Genomic DNA, 24,526 nt, shown 5'->3' with positions numbered 1-24,526 from the left:
ATCTGAAAAAATACAAAGCACCATACACCTGAAAATTACAGTGTGACAAACATGAAAGTATTTAAACACACAATATATCAGTCCTGGTACCATTTTCCAAACTGGTTAAACATTTTGAACATATTACTGCTGTATGATAAGCCAACCCGGTGGATATACATCGATGTTAGAAATGCTTCATAAGACACTCCGTTCTAGTTGTAACAGTTATGCTATAAATCCATACTCTGGCATCCACCAATAATTACTTTACCTATACGTGGTGTGCTTTGTCTCACTAAATCTTTTTGCCTTATGATGTATTAATGGAGAATATAGTAGGAGCTCTTTAGCATGCTTTACACTGAGCATCTTGATTATTCTGATAAATTGTCTGTCCAGGATCAATGTAAAAGCTATTAACTGAAATTAAGAGCTCAAGCTTACTATAGGCAATTACACATCGTTATAGCAGTGTGACAAAGAGCACGTCACGCCAGCATGCTCACTACTTCCAGATCTATGTCGAGGTCCTGATGCTAATTTTTAAAACAGGCAATGAACTGGAGCCTAGCAGACAGAGGCAACCTCTCCTGTAACCTGATTTATCAGGAACATTATAGTTTCTGAAGCCCAGGGTGAAATTACCAGAAACCAGTCACTTACAGTGGCAGGTCCACGTGTGCCATGCACTACAACTAGAGATCATATAAGTCCAAGTTGTGGCTACTTTGGACCACAAGAAAGGACTCCTCTCTTTATGCAAGCCTTCCTCATAATGGCTGCAGAATGACTCAAGTTTCTCCTGAACAATCAAGAAACACTCCACTTAAGGAGACAACATGAACAATGCAATGGTAAAAAATATATTTTATATAGGGCATCTAGAAAACTATAGTAAAAGCTGATTCAATTCATAGATAAAAGGCATTTCGGTCAATGGGTGCTCTTAGCTTATGCCTTTTGTTCTGCAGATCCACAACACTGGTATCTTGCAGTTGCTGATTTCCTGATCATATCAAAATATCTCAGTATACACTAGAACTGAGCGGGAGACGGATTTATGTGAAAGGCTTCGGGGCTGTCTAAACAGGTTTCAGCAGCACTCAATTAACTTTTACAAAGGAAAAGGAAAGTTAAAGATTCCTGTAATGACTCATGAGACTGCAAAAAGTCTAGGAAAAAAAATAAGTATTACCAATTAACTTATGCACTTACCCATCCAAGACTCTGAATCTGCTGCATAAATATAAGCTTAACCTCCTCACCAGAGTTCTGCAGGCATGGGGGAATTTTATAGATTCGATTATCTGAGGCACACAGCAAATGGAAATCACAGCTGGTCATAAATCAAAGCCTCCTAACTCCCAATCCTGTACTGTAAGCGCTGAGCCAGAGGTTTACAAAGTATAGGGCATGCCTTCCCTGAGGGGTGCAAAGGAACATTGAGGGCCATCTGGCTGGGGCCTGGGCCAGTCCACATCGGATGGGGAGGGAGCACCACCCAGCTCCGCTCCTGGACCCAGCTGTGGCCCCTTTACCTCTGTGCCCCTCCCCAGAGGCGCAGCCCCACTCCCAGCCCAAGGGGTAGGGGTAAGGACAGAGAAGTAAATGGGTGAGTGTGATAAAGTTTGGGGACCACTGCACTAAACCATGCTGCTGCTAACACTATGGTATAAATTTTGAATTTACAAGGAAGCTCATAAAAGAAAATAATTCAGAGTGGAGATGTGGATGCGAAAGGGAGGTAGCTGAGATTGAGAAGGGGAAGCGGTAAGTAAAGTGTCAATGGAGAGGTTATTGATGAAATGACTTTTTATCATGTGTTGTTGGAATTGCAGTCATGCAGCCTTAACTATAACTTAACAGTTTGCATAGGAAGTGGAATGAAAGCTGCTCAGCACATCTTAAAGTCTGGCCATGTCTGTTTAGAGACGTAAAAATGGATTTACAAGTCTAATTTTAGGCACCATCAGCAAATATGGATTCAGGAGTCTAATTTTAGGCACTATTGGTTTGAAATTCTGCCCTGACATCTTACAAGAAAAACTGCAGGTTGGTTGGTTGGTTGTTTTTTTAAATTTTTCATGTAACTATCTTAAATATCAAAACATAAGATTAATAAAGGAATTACACATAGTAGTATTTAAAAATGCTCGATAATGTTCATATTCTCCATCAATACAGGCAGTTGTGTAAACCCTATATATGCCATTTTAATAAATTTCAACAGGAAGAGCCTGATAACTCATTAAGAAAAGAAGATCAGAAGAGAAATCAGATGAGGAACAGCAGGACATTTCCACAGTTTGCACAAGACATTTCAAATTCACATTATATATTCTAAAAACATAGTACTAAAAACTCACCTTAAAAGGAGCTGTAGCAATTTTTTGCTGTTCTTTAAGCTGACTTCAGTTTGAATATCCTCATCTTGATACATTAAGATATTCTCTGCTTCATTACCTCACATTTAATGTTTATGGGTAAGATTTTTCAAAGGATCACACAAGTAAATTTCAAAATCATTAATGCCTTTAAAATTCTATTGTTTGCAGTGTTGTTGTAGCCATGTTGGTCCCAGGATACTAGAGACACAAAATGGGTGAGGTCTTTTATTGAACCAACTTGTGTTGCTGACTAGTTCCGTGTAGCTCAAAAGCTTGTCTCTGTCACCAACACAGGTTGGTCCAATAAAAAGTATCATCTCATCCATCTTGTCTCTTTAAAATTCTAGTCATTTTGAACTGCAAAAGAAATTCCACTCCTTGTTACTCCTTCCTCCTGTAAGGAGGTTTAAATTACCTGCTATCCTTTCATATATTATGCTTATATAGGTTAAAGAACACCAGCTACACCACTACACACAATTATTTACACGTAACATTAAATGTCTGACAGCCAAGAGCTAGAACACATGCAACATTAATTTCTGTCCCTATTGAAATAAATGCTAAAACTCTGATTGACTTCAGTGGGATCAGAATTTCACTTTTCCATCCCTCCTTCTTTTCAAAAACACAGAATATATAATGCTAAATTTGAATGTCTAGGTTTTTGATACTTTACCACAACATCAATGCCTTTTAACAAAATAAACAAGTTTTTCTAGTATTTGAAAAGAAACCCCTTTACGGAAATTTGTCAAAGGTAAGCATCAGAAAACATGAGACAAAGCACATAAACTGGGAAAGTTTTAAACATCTTAGGACACAACATTCTATAGAGGCACTCTAAAATAATTCTATTACCCCATTTAGTCTGTATACTGTATTTAGAAAACACAGGTTACTACCTATCCATAGCATTATTGAAAATAAATACTTTTGTCATCTAAAGTATATTATTTATATACACATAGGTATTTAATAACTGACACCACAGAGGCCTTCCAGCCTGATTGCTTTCCAAGGGTACATCTACACTACGGGATTATTCCGATTTTACATAAATCTGTTTTGTAAAACAGATTGTATAAAGTCGAGTGCACGCGGCCACACTAAGCACATTAATTCAGCGGTGTGCGTCCATGGTCCGAGGCTAGCGTCGATTTCCGGAGCGTTGCACTGTGGGTAGCTAGTCCATAGCTATCCCATAGTTCCTGCAGTCTCCCCCGCCCCTTGGAATTCTGGGTTGAGATCCCAGTGCCTGATGGGGCAAAAATCATTGTCGCGGGTGGTTCTGGGTAAATGTCGTCACCCATTCCTTCCTCCGGGAAAACAACGGCAGACAATCATTTCGCGCCCTTTTTCCCTGGATTGCCCTGGCAGACGCCATAGCACGGTAACCATGGAGCCCGTTCAGGTTTTTTTTTTTTTTTTACTGTCACCGTGTGTGTATTGGATGCCGCTAACAGAGGCGTTACTGCTGCGCTACACAGCAGCATTCGTTTGCTTTTGCATGATAGCAGAGACGGTTATCAGTCGCTCTGTACCGTCTGCTGCCATTGTAAATTGGCAGTAAGATGACGGTTATCTGTCCTTCTGTACAGTCTGCTGCTATCATGGGTGCCCCTGGCTGAGGTCGGCCGGGGGTGCAAAGGCAAAACTGGGAATGACTCCCCGAGTCAATCCCTCCTTTATGGTTTCTAAATATAGAGTCAGTCCTGCCTAGAATATGGGGCAAGTGTACTAGAGAACCAGTGTATCAGAGAGCACAGCTGCTGCGTGTCAGATCCCACAGAAATGATGAGCTACATGCCATTCACGGGGGGTGCCCCTGCAACAAACCCACCCGTTGCTTTCCTTCTCCCCCAACCTTCCTGGGTTACCTTGGCAGTGTCCCCTCCATTTGTGTCATGAAGTTATAAAGAATGCAGGAATAAGAAACAGTGACTTGTTAGTGAGATAAAATGAGGGGGAGGCAGCCTCCCAGTGCTATGACAGTCCAGGTAGGACATTAAGCGGTGCGGGGGAGAGGAGCCCAGCATCCCGCTGCTATGATAGTCCAGGCAGTACAGAATCTTTTCTTTACACAGAAAGGGAGGGGGCTGATGGAGCTCAGCACCCAGTTGCTATGGTGAGGACGGTTACCAGCCGTTCTGTCCCATCTACTGGGAATGACCAGGAATCATTCCTATTTTTACCCAGGAACCCCCAGCCGACCTCACCTGAGGCCAGCCAGGAGCACTCACGGGTTGATGGTGATGACGGATAGCCGTCATATTGTACCGTCTGCCACCAGGGAGAGGAGAGGAGTGGATACTTCACTGCTGCAGCATCGCGTCTACCACCAGCATTCAGTAGACATAGGGTGACACTGAAAGAAGTCAAGAAACGATTTCTTTCCCTTTTCTTCACGTGGTGGGGGGAGGGAGTAAATTGACAAGCTATACCCTGAACCACGCTGGACAATGTGTTTGAACCTACAGGCACTGCGAGCTCAGCCAAGAATGCAAATACTTTTCGGAGACTGCTGGGGACTGTGGGATAGCTGGAGTCCTCAGTACCCCCTCCCTCCCTCTATGAGCATCCATTTGATTCTTTGGCTTTCCGTTACACTTGTCACGCAGCACTGTGTAGCCTGGAGATTTTTTTCAAACGCTTTGGCATTTCATCTTCTGTAACAGAGCTCTGATAGAACAGATTTGTCTCCCCATACAGTGATCAGATAAAGTATCTCCTGTACGGTCCATGCTGGAGCTCTTTTTGGATTTGGGACTGCATTGCCCCCCGTGCTGATCAGAGCTCCACGCTGGGCAAACAGGAAATGAAAATCAAAATTTCGCGGGGCTTTTCCTGTTTACCTGGCCACTGCATCCAAGTTCAGATTGCTGTCCAGAGCGGTCACAGTGGTGCACTGTGGGATACCGCCTGGAGGCCAATACCGTTAATTTGCGGCCACATTAACCCTAATCCGATATGGTAATACCGATTTTAGCGCTACTCCTCTCGTTGGGGACGAGTACAGAAACCGATTTAAAAAGCCCTTTATATCGATATAAAGGGCCTCGTAGTGTGGACGGGTACGCAGTTAAATCGGTTTAATGCTGCTAAAATCGGTTTAAATGCGTAGTGTAGACCAGGCCCAAGTATCAATGTTGAAACAGAAGTTAGCGAAACAGAGAGATAATGTCGAAGCCTGGGAGTTCTCTTTCACTTTGAACACTTAGAACTGGTCTAGTCAAAATTTTTGGAACTTTTGGGGATAAAATGAAAGACATTCTTTTATTGGATTTTGAAGCATGTTGCATAAATTACAAAATATTCAAGATAAAATGTTTGAGACAGAAATATATTTTCTTAGCTGCCAAATGTTGACAGTGAAACAAAAGTAATATCAATCTACACACATATGCAGACCAGAGCAAAAACATTGCCCCAAATGCCATGGAAACAGCTACGTGGCATCTTTATCCATACTGAAATTATGCTGATATACTTTACCATATATTTGAACAGACACCTTTGTCAGATACAGTTAACAAATGCACCAGCAGTACCTTAATGCTTCATGACCATTACCAGGTTTTTTGACTCCATATTGGTGTCTATATTATAAGCAGTCTTTCCCAATTACACTTTAAATCTCTTGTGAAAAAGCATAATTAAGGAGAACTGAGAATAAAAGTACACTAGTTTGATGAAAAATGGGGAAAACCATAGTTATAGCAGAGAAGCTGCACAGAGTACATTGTTTGTCAGGTCAAAACTATATCTTAATCAAAAAAATCTTTAGTACAATACACATCCGCAGGCAGTGAAACTGGCTTATCAAAGAAAAATGATGCCCTTGAATCACAATTTTGAAATCCACGGTTTGAACCACATTGACAATATGTGAAAGAAGTTTTGCTGTAAGAACTGAAGATTTCATTAAGATTAAAGTAAGAATATTTATTGCATTTTCAGATTGCATTTTAAAACAATGAATAGTGCACAATGGCTTCACTTTAATCTCCTAAAATACGTATTTAAGGGGGGAAACCTTCTGGTCGGTCATGACATTAATAAACAAGGTGTAGTCTTGGTGCGTTTCTTGCAGGAGCAGTATTTAGTTCAACAAATTGTACTCCCTGTGCTCTAAAACAACTGAATTAGTGGTTTGTGTACACTAAATCCGTTTATTTTAAATTTATTGTGTCTACATTAAGTGAAATAAAAACATCGCCCTGTACAATCCACTATCAGCAGTGAGTACAACAGCAAAAATTATTATACAGTTTATACACACTAAAACCTTTTCCTTTTTCCTATAAAGAAACCAGAACAAACCTAATCAATATAGAACTTAATTTGGAAGAACTCAAATTACAGAAGGGAAAGCCAAAATTATTACGGTCTTTACTGAGCCCCAAAAAGGTTCCTGATCATATTGCCAGAACAATAATGAGTGCAGCTGGAAGAGTGAAGCATGCTAAAATTGTATTCTTGGGTCTTTATAAATTTACCAAATATTTAAATTAAACATGGCTAGTTAAATAAATGTCTGAAGCAGAGCAATGTAACTGGGAATTCTGTCTTACCAGTTGTGTTGTTTTTTAACCCAACTAATACAATGCGCAAAGTGCTAAGCAACACTAGAGAAACACATTTACATCAACACTGAAGATTTGGGGAAATGAAATTCCAACAATTTTATTTTTAATGAGCTGTATTTTCTAAATTTGTTTATTTTTTCTCTTTTCATACAGTTTTGAAAACAAAACGCAGCACGTTCACATTTTCCCGAGGAATTATAAGAATGATCTCTACAGGGATAACGCTGAAAAGCCTGAAGCTCAATCAATTGATGTTGAAAACTCTCAAAAGGAGTAAAGGCTTGATCTGCATGGTCTAGAACATGTATTGTAATTTAATAGAAGAGATGGTCGTCTTTAATATTAATGATTTAAAAGAACTTCCCAGTTCATGCGGAGAGTATAGTCCAAGAATAAATCAAATTTGCTGAACGCATTTTATGCTACGTAAGTGTATACTTTGCGATCCTCCGGTGTTCGTGCCAAATATTCTCTCTCAATAAGTCCTTCAATACGTTTTTTAATAACAACTGGACTTGGTAAGAATCGAGCTTTCAGCTGCTGAGTTACCTAGGACATAAAAACGAGAACAATTAATGCTATATTGCAGATGATAATGCGTTAGGCTGCACAACACAAATGCACATTAAAAATAATCATGAAAAGCATTTGTTAAAACAGGTAGGGCGTAACCTTTAAAGTTTACATGGCCAGTTGCACACTTCAGGTACCAACCAAGTAAAAAAATTGAGTTTGTAATAGAAATTAGATTGAGCCATATAAAAATAAATTTATTTTTTATTTCTGTACCACTGGTCCATCACATCTAATATTTGACCTCCATTACTGTTAATAGCTGATATTTCAGAGAAAGACAAAAACCTAATAATGCACTAGGGCAGGCAATTAAGTAGTTAGACACATGGGAGAAAATATCCTTCCTCACACCAGCAGCCAATCAATTTATACCCAGAAGAATGGTTGGCATGAACTCTGTGCTGAAGTTTCTTCATTGTCAGCTTTCTCACTTCTTGGTGCAATTGAGTGTTTATCATGAAGTCTCTCAACCTACATCCATCATGACAGTTAGAACTGGCTGGAGACATTTGCTGTCTGTGCAGCCTTCAAATTTAGTAACTATGAGTGTCAGGACTTTTCCTACAAAAGGTTCACTCTTTGAAACTCATCAGACCCCACGGTTGGCAATTTACAAGTTCAATACAGGATATCAACCCTTTGTAGTCAACCTACTGTTTTTTGTTATAAAAACCACTGTACTATAAACATCTGGTTGACATAATAGGAACTAAAGGAATTATATACATCTATGCTTCCAGAGGTATGAGATAAAAATATAAAGTCTCTCTAGAATCAGTTTAAAAATCTGACAGCTGATAAGGCCTTGTAACTTTGCTACATTAACAGAAGAGTAAGAATTGACAGAGAAATCTAAGATGTGCCCTCTTCCTAACCTCTTAACCACGTCAATACTATATGTGATGTTACCTCTGCTACTAGCACATTGTGCTGCATCTTCTTTCTAGATTTCATTATCCGCACTATAGCAGCTTCTATCTCATGTTTTCTGTCGTCATCTACTTTCTGCCTTGTTTCTTTTCTTTCTGGGTCTGATTCCCCTTGTTTGGCAGCAACTAAAAGAGAAGATGAAATACCTTAAGCAAAAGTCAATATTACTAATTTAAATAACATTAATATGCACAAAATTTAATTTCACCCACAGTGGAATTAAGTTTCTTGGTTTGTGACATTTACAAGTGTGTTTTTAATGAAATGTGGCCACAAGAAGACAGACATACGTAGCAATCAATGCACGTGTAAGTATGTGTTACTATTTTGTCAGTTGCTATTTACTGTTTAAAATGTAACGCCATAAACTTCTCTGCTTTTCAAACAGTACTGAACTTTGTTTGCAAAATTTTTTTTTGGCTATTGTCATATTGAAGATTCTTCTCTTTAAAACTACACAGATTTTGCCAAATTAACTTTGAAGCTATCGGTTATATATGGTGTTTTCTTATTAAATTGCACATAATTTAGAGTGTGTGTCAAAGAAAACAATTCTGACAGTGTAGTTGGGTTTTATTTCTTTTGCTTGTCAGGAAACTATTTCAATTAAGGAGATGTTTCAATTACAGTGGGAATTGCAACATAGTAAGGAAACAGATAGAATTGTATTTACAAGTTTACTTTCTAAACCAAACTGCTGAAGATAATTAGCCAAAAGAAAAATACCAATCAATCTATTCACTTTGTTCTCTGCCCTTTTGGATTTTGTGCATTTTCTACCATTGTCAATTTCTTATTTCTGTCCTTGCTTCCAGTTTCTCTCCCGCTGCAGCTATTATTTCTGGGCACCTCTTCTCCCATACACAAATTCAATGTTTCCTGCTTTTGAATAGGAGTTTTCTGGCTTCTAGATGTTCTCTTTTCTCATTGTACTCTCTCCACTCAAAACCCTTGAACATTATGGCAGCCTTCCGTCTAGCTAAAGATAGAAAGAACCTTTTTTTTTCCAGTTGTTCACTAGAAAATGCTGCAAGATGTATCCTCAAGAATTGGTTCTGTTGTGCTGCTAGCCTAGAAAACAAGAGGCTAAAACGCAAATATAACCTCTGATGAAAATAACTGTATGAATTTTGCATCAATGGGTATTTTCAATTAAGAGCTATAATTGTACTTGTTTATGTCGTGCAAAGGGTGATGAGAATAAGAGGACTGCACAGTAAGAGAATAATTTAGTATCTCATTGGAAATTAGGTGTTGCCACAGACCTTGGTCCCCTTGTGCCACGGAGTACGTAAGGCACTAGTTAAGGTGCTCTAAAACATCAATAACCTGCTATTGTGCCTCTGCCACCTGAAGAATACTCCAAGCAAGGCAGACATGTTAAATCATGGATACCTGGGCATTTTGCTTTCATCTACAGACACCCAAATTCACTGTAGTTTATGCAACAACATATACGTAGTGTAATCACAAGAACATACTGTTGGGTTTAAGATGTTTGCAGTCTTGTCCACATCCACTGTTAGGAAAGGGTTAAAATGTCTGTAATATTTACAATGTCTGGCATGAGAGAAGTACAGTGATTGCACTTAAAATGTATCTGAGAGATTGCCAGTTCCAATGATATGTTCTATTACAAGTACAAAGAATCTCTCTCAAAATTACAGAATATTTTAAGATGCTTTTTAAATGCTACCACTGTGTATTGTGGGATAGGGGTTAGATAGATCTTAGTTCATACATGAAGTGTATAAATAATAAGTACTTAACACACTGCTCTCACATACCCATATATACAAGCGTCTCAACATATTTCACAATTTAGCTTCAAAACTTCAGTGAGCTAGGCAAAAATGGTTAGTTACCTGTACTGTTATTCTTCCAGATGTTTTTGCACACAGGTATTCCACTCCCAGCACACCCAGCAAGCTGGAGCCAAAGATTTTTTTGCAGAAGTACCTGTCAGGGCGTTGCATATCCTGCATCCTGCACCCTGCACATATCCATGGCCTCTCCTGAACCTATAAAAGGGCAGTGCTGCCCCAATCCCCCTCAGTTCCTTCACGCCAGAAATATGATGAAACAGGACTCCAATGCACAGGGAAGGAAGGGTTTAGTGGACTACATGCATGCAACATCATCTTGAAAAACAGTTACAATACAGGTAAGTAATAGTTTTTGTTTCTTCAAGTGGTTGCACATGTGTATTACATAGCGGTAACTCACAAAGCAGTACTGTTAGGAGGTAAAGTCACTCTGAGCCCTAATAGTGACTACAACACAGCCTTCCCAAAATTTGCATCAGATCTCAAAGCAGTCACAATGACGTAATGATGAGCGAAGGTATTCTCTGAGGGCCAAGTGGCAGCTCTACAAACATCCAACATGGATATGTCCTTCAGAAAAGCCACTGAATTAGCTTATGTTCTCATTGAGTGAGCAGTCTCTGTGGAGGCTATATGTTTGCTACCCCATCAACTACAGTAATACAGGAAACAGTCCATCTAGAAATTGTGTGTGATGTGACCTTTCATTCTATCAGCATAAGAAATACACAAATCAAGGAGACAAACCTGGAAGATTTAGTCCTGTCCAGTTAAAAGATTAATGCACATCTTACATACAAAGCACGTATACGTTCATCATCTTTATGTAAGTGTGGTTTTGAAGGAAGAAAACCAGTAAGTATATTGTCTGGCTCAGATGAAAGGCAGACACCACTTCAGACAGGAACTTCGGCTGGGGCCACAAAGCTACATTATCTTTGAAAACATAGTATATATGGGAGTCCTGCCATGACAGTCTGAAGCTGATCCACTCTTCTGGCTAACATAATGACTATGAGAAAGGATGTCTTCTGACATAGGCGACACAAAGAACAGGTAGCCTATAGGTTCAAATGGAAGGCCCATTGAAGTGGCCAATACAACATTAAGATTCCAAGGTGGCAAATGCATCCTTTACCCAGGGAAAGAATTAAACAATCCTTTTTAAAAAAGTCTAGAAACCATCAGGTTAAAACAAAAACCCAAACCCCCAAACACAGATCTTCCCTGAACTGGAGGACAAACTGAAGAAGTTCTTGGAATCCATTGGAAACAACATTTTATTTCAGAAGATTGCAAAGCAACTGGGGGAGAGGCTGTTCCAGACTGATTCTGACAAATAGGGAGGAAGTGGTTGAAAATTTGGTGGTGGAAGGCAGCTTGGGTGTAAGTTATCATGAAATGGTGAACTCATGATTCTAAGGAATGGCAAAAGGGAAAACAGCATCTTAAAGACAATGGACCTTAGCAAACGCAGAGAATTCGTATGTAAGATGATGTGGGAAACAAGTCTAAGGCAAAAAAAAAGTATTCAAGAAAATTGGTAGTTTTATTAAAGAGACATGACTAAAGGCACAAGAGCAAACTCTCTTAACATATAGGAAAGATAGGAAGTATGGTAAGAGACCACTCTGGCTTACCCAGGAGATCTTCAACAACCTGAAACTCAAAAACGAGTCATATAAAAAGTGGAAATTAGGTCAAATTATGAAGAATGAATATAAAAAACAAGATAAGATTGTTGGGACAAAATTAGAAAGGCCAAAGCACAAAAAAAGATTAAACTAGCTAGCAATATAGAGGGTAACAAGAAAACATTTTTAAAATGCATCAGAAGCAAGAAGATCAAGACCAATGACATGGTGGATTCATTGCTCAATAAAGAGGGAAAGAGTAACAGAAAATGCAGCAATGACCAAAGTGTTAAATGCCTTTTTGTTTCAGTTTCATCAGAAGAGGTTAGCAATGAAATCAATGTAAATGGCGAAAATCTGAGGCTAAAATAGATAAAGAACTAGTTAAGTATTATTTAGGCATAGTCTACACTAAAGAGTTACGTTGATGTAAAGCAGTGTATGTCGACCTAATTATGTCAGCGTGCACACTACAGCCTTGCTCCCACCAATGTAAGGGCCTTACTACACAGCAATAGTAACTCCATCTCCACGAGAGGTGTTGGGCTTATAACAGTGTAGTTAGGGCAATGCAGTGTTCATGCATTACTTATTATCAATTGTTGGCTGTCATTCTTGTCAATTTCATGGCTCCAGCATGGAGCCGTGATATTGAGAAAAAGGCCAAGCTGTCATCCTGGGGAGGATGGGCGGCTCCAGCTAGAGCCCGGCTACCCCTAGGACTCCCCCTCCAAGCCGGACTGTGCCCACCTAGCTACCAGCTCCCCACTGGGAGCCTGGGCACTGCTCACAGGGAGCCCAGATATGACATAACTGAGATGTACTTTATGCAAGATGGGTCTTGTAGCATATCACTGAAAAAGTTATAATTTACTGAATGTGATTATCCAATTTGTATGCATGCATCACTTCTATATCTAAAGTTAGCATATGGACTATGTAAACCATTACAACTGGGTGTGTATTGGGAAGACACTCACCAGATGACAGGCCATCAAATTTGATGAGCCATCAGGGAGGGACAACAAAACCATGAGGACACTAATCTCTCTCCCTCCTGGGAGGCATCAGGGGATGTAACTCTTACACTACCAGGTCTTGTCACCTGATACTAAACATTACCTGGGACTTCTTGTAACTTTCCACTGTAAAGGAAGGGGGGTCAAGTTTGGGAAATAAAAGATTCCTGCCTTATGTAAATTCTATTTAAGGTGAGGAGAAAGGCAAATGGGACTCCTCCTCTCCACGGCCTGTCTGCCCAAGAAGAAAGACTGCTAAAGCCACCTGAAGGGAAGGCGGGGGAAGTCCAGACTGAGACAGGGGTCCAATCTGAAAAGAAATATAACTGGACTCTGAACCACAGAAACTCTGCAACCTGCCTAAAATAACATTTGGGGTATGAAATTACATTTTGTAACCTGTTTCTTAAGTATATTGAGCTTAGCCTGCGTACTTAGGTTTATTTGATCCGTAATCGGCTTTGTTCCGGTCTGTCATCTCTTATATTCACTTAAAATTCACTTTTGTAGTTAATAAACTTATTTCTGGTTTATTACATAACCTATGTAAGCATTCCATCCTATTGGACACATCGATAATGACAGTCTTGGATGGAAGAGGATAAGAAAATAGTACCTCCCCCCGCATACATTTTTTGACCCATCCACCCTTCTAAAGACACTAGAACAGAAGGAGGTACATGGACCAACTTGTCTAAGGGATGTCTGTTTGGTCAATAGACTGATTTCAGTCATCCATGGAAGATGTACATGCACAGACTGACAAGTTGGGTCACATAAGTATATGAGGCCATGTGGCCTAGTAACCTCAGGCAGGCTCAGACTGTGGTGGTAAAATGTGACTTGAGAGACAGGCACAACTAGTGAATTGTCTGAAATCTCTTCTGATGGAGAAAAGCAGTCAAAATCATAGAACTTCTAAAGAACTTGATTGTGTGTTACGGAAAATGTAGATTTCTAGACAGTTGAAAATTCAAAGGATAAACCTGATGTGGTGGAGAACCTGATGTTCAGATCTTCCCTGAATGAACCAATTGTCCAGATAAGGGAAAATATGAATTTCTCTCCTCCAAACAAGCTGTCAAAACTGCCATGCAGTTGGGAATAGTGGCAGGGCTAATAATAGGCTGAAGGGAAGTACTGTGTACTGATAATTCTGTCCCACTATCACAAGTCTTAGAAACGTCCTGTGATTTGGTGAGATTACCACATGGAAGAAGGCACCCTGCAGATTGAGGGAAGCAAACCAGTCATTGCAATCTAGGGAAGGAGTAACTGATGCTAGGGAGATCTTGCAAAATCTCACATACTTGCTGAGATTTCAAAGATCTAGAATGAATCTCAAACCCTCTTGGACTTGGAAATCAGAAAGAATTGTGTACAAAATCCCTTTCCCTGATGTTGAAGGGGAACTTCTTCTGTGGCCCCTAGCACAAGCAGAATCTGAACTTCTTGCAAGAGTATTGATTTATGAGATGGGTCCCTGAAAAGGAATGGAGGATGGGCAGAAATTGAAAAGGATATTCATTCTTACAGTGCTTAGAACTGATGTTTTTGTCATTACAGATTCCCAAGCACTGAGAAAATGGAAGGGAGAATGCGGATGACTGTACCCCCTGGGCTCCCCGCTTCGAGTCGAGCTGCACTCACAAAGCTACCAGCTCCCCACTGGGAGCCTGGGTACTGCCCATGGGGAGACTGGCAGATGAACCATGGTCTATCAGTAGCTGCCCAGACTTCGGGCTTTTCCCAACAACTGATTGAGCATGAGCTGCTTGTGTGGTGCTGAAGTTAGTGATTTATGTTTCTTTTTGGAGAATTTGGTTGACTTAATGTGTAGAAAGGCTGCCTGTAATACTGCTGGTGGTATTGGGGTTGTTGAGGTCTGTATTGTCACCTGTTAGTGATTGGAATACAGATCCCTAATGAGTGAAGTGTAGCTTGAGAGTCATTAAAAGAATGGAAGGTCTCATTGGTTTTATCCCAAAAACAATACTGACCATAATACGAAAGCCCAACAAGCCCTGCATACCAATTTTTTGCATGTCTGTAGCTCTTTCTGAGTTCCATAACCAGGAAGCTCTCCTCATTGTTATTGCACAGGCCATCACTTGAGCAGCTGCATCAAGCACAGACTGGATCAATGTCTTGGCTACCATATAACCTTCTGTGATGAAAGCCTTAAATTCTTCCTTTATGTCCTCTGATAACCATTCTCTCAGCAAATTTACACATTGCATCCCAGTTTGCAAAGGGACATGACAGAGTTAGTCCATGCAGTTCGCTGTTAGACCTAAGAAGGACGGTGAATGCTTTAAAGTTTTTGACAGCCCTAGAACAGCCTCATTAATAGGGAGGGCTACCCTCTCCGGAGCACAAGCCTGGAGAATGTCAAAAAGATTGTGTCTTCTTGTTGAAACTGAACTTGTATGCCCAAAGCCACAGCCATTTTTCTGAGAAGCTCCTGATGAAATTTCAAATAACCTGGAACTGGAGAAGGATCCAGAATCATGGAGTCAACATGTGAGGAGGAAAAAAGGTTAACAGGAGCGAATGGATCCTCCTGTGATAAAAACCAGTTCCCTGAGAAATGGTTTCTCCTGCAACACTGGCTGGTCTGGGGTACTAGTGCCTTATCATACTTGCAACCAAGGCAGCTCTGGAAACTGTCATCGTACGCTCTGGTGACCTTCTCCTAGACTGGGCAGACGTTGGTGACCAAGGGGAACGGGAAACACGCCAGGGATTCCAAAATGGCCATTGAAGTACAAGGAATGGGAGACCAGTAAGAACTAGGCCAGTCATCTGTCCCCTTCTGATGATCTGTCTTGGGATCGATGCTCTCCTTCTAGAGGCAGTCTGGAAGATTTGCTAGATCTTTTGCATCTAGCGGGGGACAGCAAACTACTGAAGGACTCCAAACTACACTGCAGGGAGTCATCTGAATAGTCATTAGGCATTTGGGGTGTAAAATCTGATGGGGCCAGGTTGATTTCCAACCCATCACGAAGACGTCAATATTGGCCAAAATGAAGTAGGTATGGCAGTCTGTACCCTAAAGGTTTCATGAGACATCAATGGCACAGCATCACGAGAGGGTGCTGGGAAATATCTCATAGTTGGTGCTGTGGAAGAAACTGTAAGTATCCAAGCTAATTCTCACTCTAGTACTGAGGCTGACTCAGGGACAGAGACAGACAAAGAAGAGGCTGGAGACCGTACTGATGCTGACAGTGTGCACTGTGTCAAAGATGGTACCAGAGAAGAAGCTGAACCCTGGCCATTCTCCTTAGCTGGTACTAGTGTTGGTACCCCTACAGTCTCTGCACTAGAACTGAGAAGGACCCAGTACCCCAAGAGTTGCTCTCAAAGCAATGGACTCCTAAATCACAAGGGAGTCTGGAACAGAAGAGGAAATGCAAATACTTTGCTGCCTCGTAAGCTTGCAGGGTTGTTGGTACCAAATGGGTGCCCATTGGTACCGGATTCGACAGCTATCCTGCAGATGATAGTTATAGAGTTGATAGCACAGTACCAAGTTCCTCCCATGCAGTACTGGGGAAGTAACAGGTAAATGTTCCTCAGCTCTATCCTGGATACCCGATGAGTCCCCAGGATGCTCCAAATCCATTTTCAGAGAAGACAAACTTCTTAGACTTTAAGTGGCTTCAATCTGTCTTGTGTCCTTTCATGGGGAGGTGCTGGAAAAGACGACTGCCCCTTTTTCACTGTGGAGAAGAGTCCGAGTTCAAGGGTCTGTCTTACTGCAGGAAACAGGGCATCATGACAAGCCTGAAAACCTGCTTCATGAGGTACAGGTCTCTCAAAATCTGTGTTCTTTTCTTGAAAGAGCAACAAATACTGCATCACTCCTTACTGTGCCCCTTGCCGAGAAGAAAGGGCAGCACATGTGGGGTAACTATTCAGGATATACACCCACATGACAGGCAGTGCATAAAGCCTGTCAAGCCCTGCATGGCAATGGTGTCTAGCATCAAAACTAACAATGGCTAAAAAGCAAACTTTAAAAACAAACTCAATATTTGTAAATGATTTTTATTTAACTGCTAACTAACTATTTAGAGATAAGAAAACTCAACTAGCTATTTATGCATAAGAAAAAATGTTAGGAAAACTGCAAAGCAAGCTCCAACTCAATCCATGGGAAAGAACTGAGGGAGTAGGGATGTCAGTGCCTTTTTGTAGCCTCAGGAGGGGCCACAAGGATGTGCAGGGTGCATGCATCAACCTGATGGGCACTGTTACAGAAAACTGGCTCTAGTGTGCTGGGCATATGCACACCTGTGTGGAATACATGTGTGCATCCACTCCAAGTAGTAGTCATCCTGACTCCACAAGTGAGGAAAGCAAATCTCAGATTAAATAATAATGACTGAACAAGGGTACAATGAACATCTAGCATAGCCAGGAATAGCATCCAATGTTCACTGAAGAAAATGACAAATCAGTAATTTCATAGCAGTAGAGTAAGTTATAAGTCTATGAGATAGACCAGGAGTTCTCAAACTTCATTGAAGCGTGACCCCTTTCTGAGAACAAAAATTACTACACAACCCCAGGAGAGGGAGATTAAAACCCAGACTTGCCTGAGCCAAGGGTTTCAGCCTCAGGTAGAGAGCCTGTAACCTGAGCCCCACTGCCCAAAGCTGATGGCCTTGGGCTTCGGCCCCTGGCAATGGGGCTCGGGCTTTGGCCCTGGCCCCCAGCAAGTCTAAAGCCAGCCCTGGCAACCCCATTAGAATGGGGTCACGACCCACTTTGGGGTCCTGACCCACAGTTTGCGGGTGTCTCTCTCTCAAGTAAATCAGAACAGAGCCTAGAACGTTTAAAAAGATAGTAATTTAATTTAAAAGCTACAGTCCTTCCACCTTCTTCTCCTTGTTGGAGAGGATTACATACTTTTTAAAAAAAACAAACCATCCCCACTTAACTGAACTATTACTTTCTGTAAGTGCTTTGGATTTCCTCCTCATTTAAATTTTTGCTTTCAGGCTACTAGTCAATGGCAACAGTTTTTACAGCTTAATATTTTCCTTTTGCTAGTGTGATGCATTTACCTTCAATGTAGATGCCAACATTTTATAACTTAAGATATTTTTGGAGTATAAGAGAGCAGAATATAAAGACAGACTTACCCGTTTGAATCTTGACTCTGTGCAATTTGGATGTGAACTGATCATTCACTGTAAATATATGACCATTTTCTATTTCTTTTGATTTAGGCTCTTTTGTGAGAACTCGTTGTGTTGGTTTGCCACATGCAAGGGACTGTAGGGCTCTAACAAGCTCTCTTTCGGGGATATCAGTTTCTTGTTGAATTTCCTGAAGGAAAACCATGACATCATCAATAGCTTATAGTTAATGTCAGAACACGTTAGGTAGCTTATGGGGGGAGAGAGGGAGGAGAAGAGGGGGCAAAAAAACTATGATTGTTCAAAAAGATAATCCTTGGCTCTCAAAACTACATTCTGATATGTAGATTCTTTAGATTGAAAAAAGTTAGAATTCCTTTAGTGATAGTCAAATAAGCACTATGCAAAAAGGCTTATGATGAACATGGGTTGATTTGGAGAAAGTGGATTTCTTCAAGTACAATTTAAAGTCAACAGTTGCCAGTGTGATGAAAGGAACAAAATGAATAATTAGCTGTTAACACTCAATTTATCTCCTGAGAAAGCCAAAAGGGTTTATCTCCATTCTGTCTAATGTTGCTTTATGGAATGAAACCGGAGCTCCAAAATTACCTTCATCATCAGTTCAATGAAAAAAGTATACATAGCTTTCTGTCAGAAATTTCCTTGATTGCTATCAAAAGTACCTTATCAAGCCAGGTAAGGCAGTTCGTTAATGTGAAAAGCTGACAGTCTTACAAGAAACATCAAATATGAGTCTCATCCTGGCACCAGCTTTTTCACAAAAATGTGTTTTCTGACCCTCCTGTGGAGTACACTCCTAAGTAAAGAGCTGCTTAAGATTAGTTTTATTTCCACCTTACCCTCAGAAGAGAACAAAACTGACAGTCTGGTCCACCTCAGCAAAAAAGTACAACAGATGACATTTGAAAGATAACTACTAAAACATTAGTAGTGCAAACACTGTTAGAACCCATACAAAGCAAAAAATTCCTTCACAAATACACTTTAGCAGTGCTTTGCACAGTCTTTTAAAGCAGTGTTATCAGCTTATCTATCAAGTCTCTCAAACTTTCATCAAGTGTTACGGTAGTTTTAGTGCCTCTCAGAGTCGCTTGTTGGGAGAATTATAAGCTATGGCACGTTTTGCTGTCTTCTTCATAAAAATGTAAAAGTTATTTGGATTCGCCTAGGAAGTCAGTGATCCTGAGAGTTCTACTGAGAGCGATTTAGAAGCTGAGGCATCAATCCTCATTTTCCTTTTTTTTTAATAGATGCTGAAGTTTTGAACTACTGCAATGTGCTTTCCGACTGTTAGTGGAACACCTTCACATTACACCCGTCAATACCCAAAAAGCCCACCTCTAGGGTGACGTGAAGAGCGGATATTTGCTCATTTCTAGTTTCATTTAAATATAACCACCAATTTGGTTCTATCCTGTATTTGTTTATCAAGTTTCAGCTAAAGTGCATTTTAAAGACTATATTACAAACATTTTTGTCTTGAAAAATGAACCTTATTGCAATGGCATAATCAGGACCACTTCAGTAAACCAAAAGAAAGTGGATCTTGGTCATATAAATTAACTACTTACAACGATGAGTAAATAAGCTTTTTAATTTTTTATTTAAACGTAAAGCCTCAAGGCCAGCAGTTCCAGCACAATCTACTGCTACCAATGAGATTTCAGTCCAACATCCTGATTTCTAATGCCAAAGGATTAAAATCAATCCATCAGTAATCACTGCTGTACTTTTCACCTCAATAAACTTCTGACTACTGCCACTGAAAGTGAAATACAGAACTAAAATAAAAATTTAGAACCAGTTTTTAATGCTGTACATCCTTATTAACCAGGCCGGGGGATGGATGGAGTGGTTCACTACATACTGTGCGTATTTTAATTCTCAACATTATAGTTTGTCCTTAAACTGACACTTGCATTAAATCCGGTCTTTCAGAAATGCACAAATTGCCTTTAAATAAGCATCACAGAAACGGTTTTATGCTGTGATACGATGAGCACCATCCACTAGCTGACTTCGGCGGGGTGGAGGGTAATCAGCAATTTGTAGCACAGAAAGGTTTCTAGAAGAAGGGTACAAGAATTACAATTTTTCTATTAACATGAACAACAGGAGTTACTGCATCCTAACAGTTTAAGTCATCAGCATGTATTTTTACAAATGCACATCTTTTTATAAAAACACTTAAATATCTTTTTAAGATTTAAAATAGATATTTTTCAAGTGTTTTCCCCCCTACTTTCATTTTGATATGTTATAGCCATTTCATTTTGGGGAGAAAAGCTCTAATTACAACCTATTATGCAGCTGAACATATCTAAAACAGATCTAAAGGAGCTGTGTCTGGAAACTACACAATAGGCTGCAATAACTAACAAACAATACAGTGTGCCAAATTCCAGACATCTTAAGTTTTTTTCTTATAGCAAGGAATTAAATAATTGTTTCAACATTAACATGGTTGAAAAATACACAGAGCCAAAGAATTTTAAATTGTACAGGCTTCACCAACCTTTAAAGCTCTCTCAACGTGGAGGAGGGGAAAAAAGGAACAGCATGAATTAAGAAGTCAGACTAAACTTTTAATGAACTAGTTTTGCTGAATTATGTAACAATTTCATACATATCAAATTTTGAATTTCACATTGGACATGGTAGGGATGGGACAAATCTTCAGTTTGTGAACAAATCAAGCTTTTGATGATATATACTTCAAAATATTTAATCATTCTTTACAGACACTGAAATAAACAACAACATAAGTTTTGAATATAAAGAGTAACCCACTTGGAAAGAATGGGATAAGTTATTAAGAGAATACAAAACTTTAAGCCATTCAGAAAAATTTCCCTCTCATATGGAAGCACCATTAAAATAAGCCCATTTTTTTCCCTCGCAAAAATATCCAACTAGTTACACAAAGCCCTAACATATGAACCTCCAACAATTAAAAAGCAAAACTCTTTCCTCAAAGTCTAAATGGTATTACTCTGTGCTCCTATAGTACCTCATCAACTATTAAGTGTCAGCACTGCTCCAAAAGAGAAAGTACACCTCTACCCCGATATAACGTGGTCCTCCAGAGCCCCAAAATGTTACCGCACTATAGCTGAGACCGCGTTATATTGAACTTGCTTTGGCCACTCTGCTCCTTGTCCCTGCCCGCCCCCCTCCAGAGACCCACATCCCTAATCACCCCCTGGACCCACCCCAACCCAACCCCCTGCTCCATGTCCCCACCCCATCCACATACACTCCACCCCGACAGGCACTCGCCGGCAGAGGCGAGAAGTGGAGCCCGGCCCCAGGCCGCTCCACTCTGTCAGCTCCCAGTTGCGGCACTCCGCTTCTCGTCGGGTGAGTGCAGGGAGGTTGGGGAAAGGATGCCCCCAGCACTCACCTGCAGCGGGAAGCGGAGCGTCACAGTGCCAGTTCACTCTGCTTTCCTTGCCCCGGCCCCAGCTGTGTCGCTGGGGCCGGGGGGGGGGAGGTCCTGCACTCACTGGCAGCGGGAAGCAGAGCAGCCCGGCCCCAGCCAGCTCCACTCCACAAGCTTCCAGCCGCGGCGCTCTGCTTCCCACCGCAGGTGAGTACTGGGGGGCATCCTTTCCCCAACCTCCCCACACTCACCGGCGGCGGGAAGCGGAGCGCCGCAGCTGGGAGCTGAGGCACGGACCCGTGGGAGCGTGGCTTTACTGTGTTGTATGTGAACCTCTGTTATATTGGGTTACATTATATCAGGGTAGAGGTGTATTTGCTTTAGTTACCACTTATCCAAAATGATGCTAAGAGCTTAGGGACATTTAAAAGTTAGTTTTATCAGTGACAAGGCTGGGAACAGAAGCCTGATTAGACAAAATTCCTTCCTCTTTTGCAAAGGCATAATTTTTTGTTGGTACCTCTGCTTATTGTCAGCACAAAAGTTACTTGAACTTCTTCGGCGTTATCCTGTCCTACTGTATCCTTTACAGTACTGACTTTATAGAGTGTTGAAAGCAGAATGCTGCATATAGGAGCTGGGTCACTTGAAGGTCTATAGAGTGTCATCGAGTAGCTGGTCCCTGTGAGTAGACCAGAACCAGCTCCCATGTATCAGGGTAGGTGGGTCCAAATGTGCCAATTAAAGAGAGTAGGATTACACCTGGGTCTATACAGACCTATTAGAGGGCAGGAAGGGGATAAGTTATTGGGACAGGCTGGGACTGAGAAGTGGAGCTAATTTCTATGGAGCAAAGGGCCAGGTACCAGGAAGTTATCCCTGGTGCTGGTGTCCCAGAAATGAAGCAGAGCTGGCGGGGACTGGGAAGCTGCAAGAAGCAGGATCAGCAGAGATTGTGGGAGGGGAGACCATGAAATCCTAGGACAAGGGTGAGCTAAGGGACTATTTCTGTTTGCTTTATTCACTTATGTTTGCACAATAAGCCTTCTTAAAGCATTTGGTGAGGCATTGTACCATTGGAAGCTGGGGAAAAGCCCTGGCATACCACAATGAGATTTTACACATACCAAGCAATTTCCTGGCTATTTGGAATGGGGCAAAAATCTCTTGACCCCACGCCACCCCCATCAAAAGATAGAAGAAATCACTTCAAGTCAATCTAAGTGGGAAACTGCAGTGGCCTCTATCCCTCCACTCGGGATCTGGCTAGCAATAGACCATGACGCCACGAAGTGACGAGACTTCCCCATCCACCTTCTCCCAACATTGGCCAAGATGGCCATCCATCACATTAGAAAAGGAAGCTGGACAGGAGGGTGCTCTATGACTGTGGGGCCTACTTCTGATCGCTCTTTAAGACATGTATCTGGGCAGAGTTCCTCTGGGTGGTGTCCACTGACTCCTTGGATGCCTTGAGGGGCAAGGGTCACTGTCTGGGATTCTCTGCTTGATGTCTCCCCCGGGTCCCTTATTTCATCCCCATGACCTGCACTCCTTGTCCCCTGGATTTAGTTGATGCCTGGGTTTGGTGGCTCCTTCCTTTATGCTCAAAGCCTTTAGCAATGGGCAGGGCCATGCCCGCTCACCCCAGTGCCTCAACAGGTTCCCACTGTTTGTGGGGACAGCGCTGTTACATCAACAGTCTATAGAAGACAATCGAAAAACTAGAACTCACTGTCCATTTTGGCTGCTGTGGTGATCTCTATCTGTCCACTCTCCAATTAGTACTTGTTACTCCTGGGGGAATTCTGTGCCACTGCATTTCTGCAGAATTCATGTCTCACATGGAAAAAATGACTTTCTGACAGGGAAGTAAAGGGAAGCTACAAGAGCGGTCATGCAGCACTCTGTAGCAACGTAGGTACATCGATTCAGGTACCTGGAGCAGCTGGCAACACAGTAAACCACCACAGGGCTGGGGACACCCCAGCCTGTGGCTCCTACCATTAGCTGGAATCAGCTGCTGGGCTCAAGGCAGGAGAGGAGTTGCTGGGGCTGTGTCAGACCCAACCCCAGACGCAGAAAGCGCAGTATCCACCACTGCTTCCTGCCTCCATTGCTCCTCAACTGCAGGGGGAAGGGTCATTGTATGGGAAGCTGCTCCCCCATCCACCCAATCCCTGTGCATCCAGACCTCCCATACTCAGACACCTGTGCCAAGCCTCACGCGGTACATCCAGAACTCCTCTAGTCCTCCATACCCAACCCCTCCCCGAACCTCAACCCCCTTGCCTCTGGCTCCCCACCTCTATACCCAGACTACCCCCCACTAAATTCCCTGCACTCAAACACCCACCCTGATGCCCCACTCCCTGCACCAGCCTGAGCCCCATCCAGATCTCCACGCCACTGACCCCAACTAGCTGCACACAGACCCCCACATCACCAAGCCTCACCCCCCAGCACCCAGACCCGCCACTGAGACCCCCACCCAGACCCCTCTGCTGAGCCCCAACCACTTTCACTTGGAAGCCCCTGGAGAGTCCCATTGCCCCTGCACCTGGACCCATCCCCAATGAGCCTCTGTGCATCCAGATCCCCACTACACCTAGACCCCCCATTGAGTTGCTTGCACTCAGATTGTCCCACACAGAATCCTCTCACCCCACACCTGGATCCCCCCACACTTGGATCCTTCCTGGTTGAGACTGCCTGCCCCACACCTGGTGCAGAGGGGAAGGCCCCACGGTGTTTCTGGGGTAGGCTCAGGCCTTGTGCTGTATCAGGGTCAGGTGCAGCCTCACCACTGAGTCCATGTCCCAGGGATAGAAGCTGGAGGGCTGTAGAGTGATCTCCCACCTTCATGCAGCCAGTGGCCTGTGCTCCCCACTACCATGCTGGAGGTCTCTGCATTTATTTATTGACAAATAAAACTTGCAGAATTTTAAAATACTGTGCGCAGAGTTTCTAATTTTTTGGCGCAGAATGCCCTCAGAAGTATTCTTGTGTGAAATAGATAAAGAA

At 41.8% G+C, this 24,526-nt stretch overlaps 1 protein-coding gene across 1 annotated transcript in view; it reads right to left on the bottom strand.

Annotated features, from left to right (window-relative positions):
* Nucleotides 1-6,299: 6,299 nt before the first annotated feature.
* Nucleotides 6,300-24,526, bottom strand: part of CUL3 (cullin 3) — a 113,829-nt gene continuing 95,602 nt past the window's right edge. Inside the window, exons 14-16 of the mRNA XM_030574653.1 lie at nt 18,100-18,286; nt 8,444-8,589; nt 6,300-7,507 (exon numbers count right to left, since the gene is read on the bottom strand). Of these exons, the coding sequence (XP_030430513.1) occupies nt 7,376-7,507; nt 8,444-8,589; nt 18,100-18,286 (465 nt within the window). The 3' untranslated portion in view covers nt 6,300-7,375. The remainder of the gene's footprint in view (nt 7,508-8,443; nt 8,590-18,099; nt 18,287-24,526) is intronic.

The sequence above is a fragment of the Gopherus evgoodei genome, chromosome 9 (assembly GCF_007399415.2).
Source record: "Gopherus evgoodei ecotype Sinaloan lineage chromosome 9, rGopEvg1_v1.p, whole genome shotgun sequence".
In the NCBI taxonomy this organism is placed as follows: domain Eukaryota; kingdom Metazoa; phylum Chordata; order Testudines; family Testudinidae; genus Gopherus; species Gopherus evgoodei.
The sequence above is the reverse complement of the archived record's forward strand: the minus strand, read 5'-3'. Positions and strand labels throughout refer to the sequence as shown.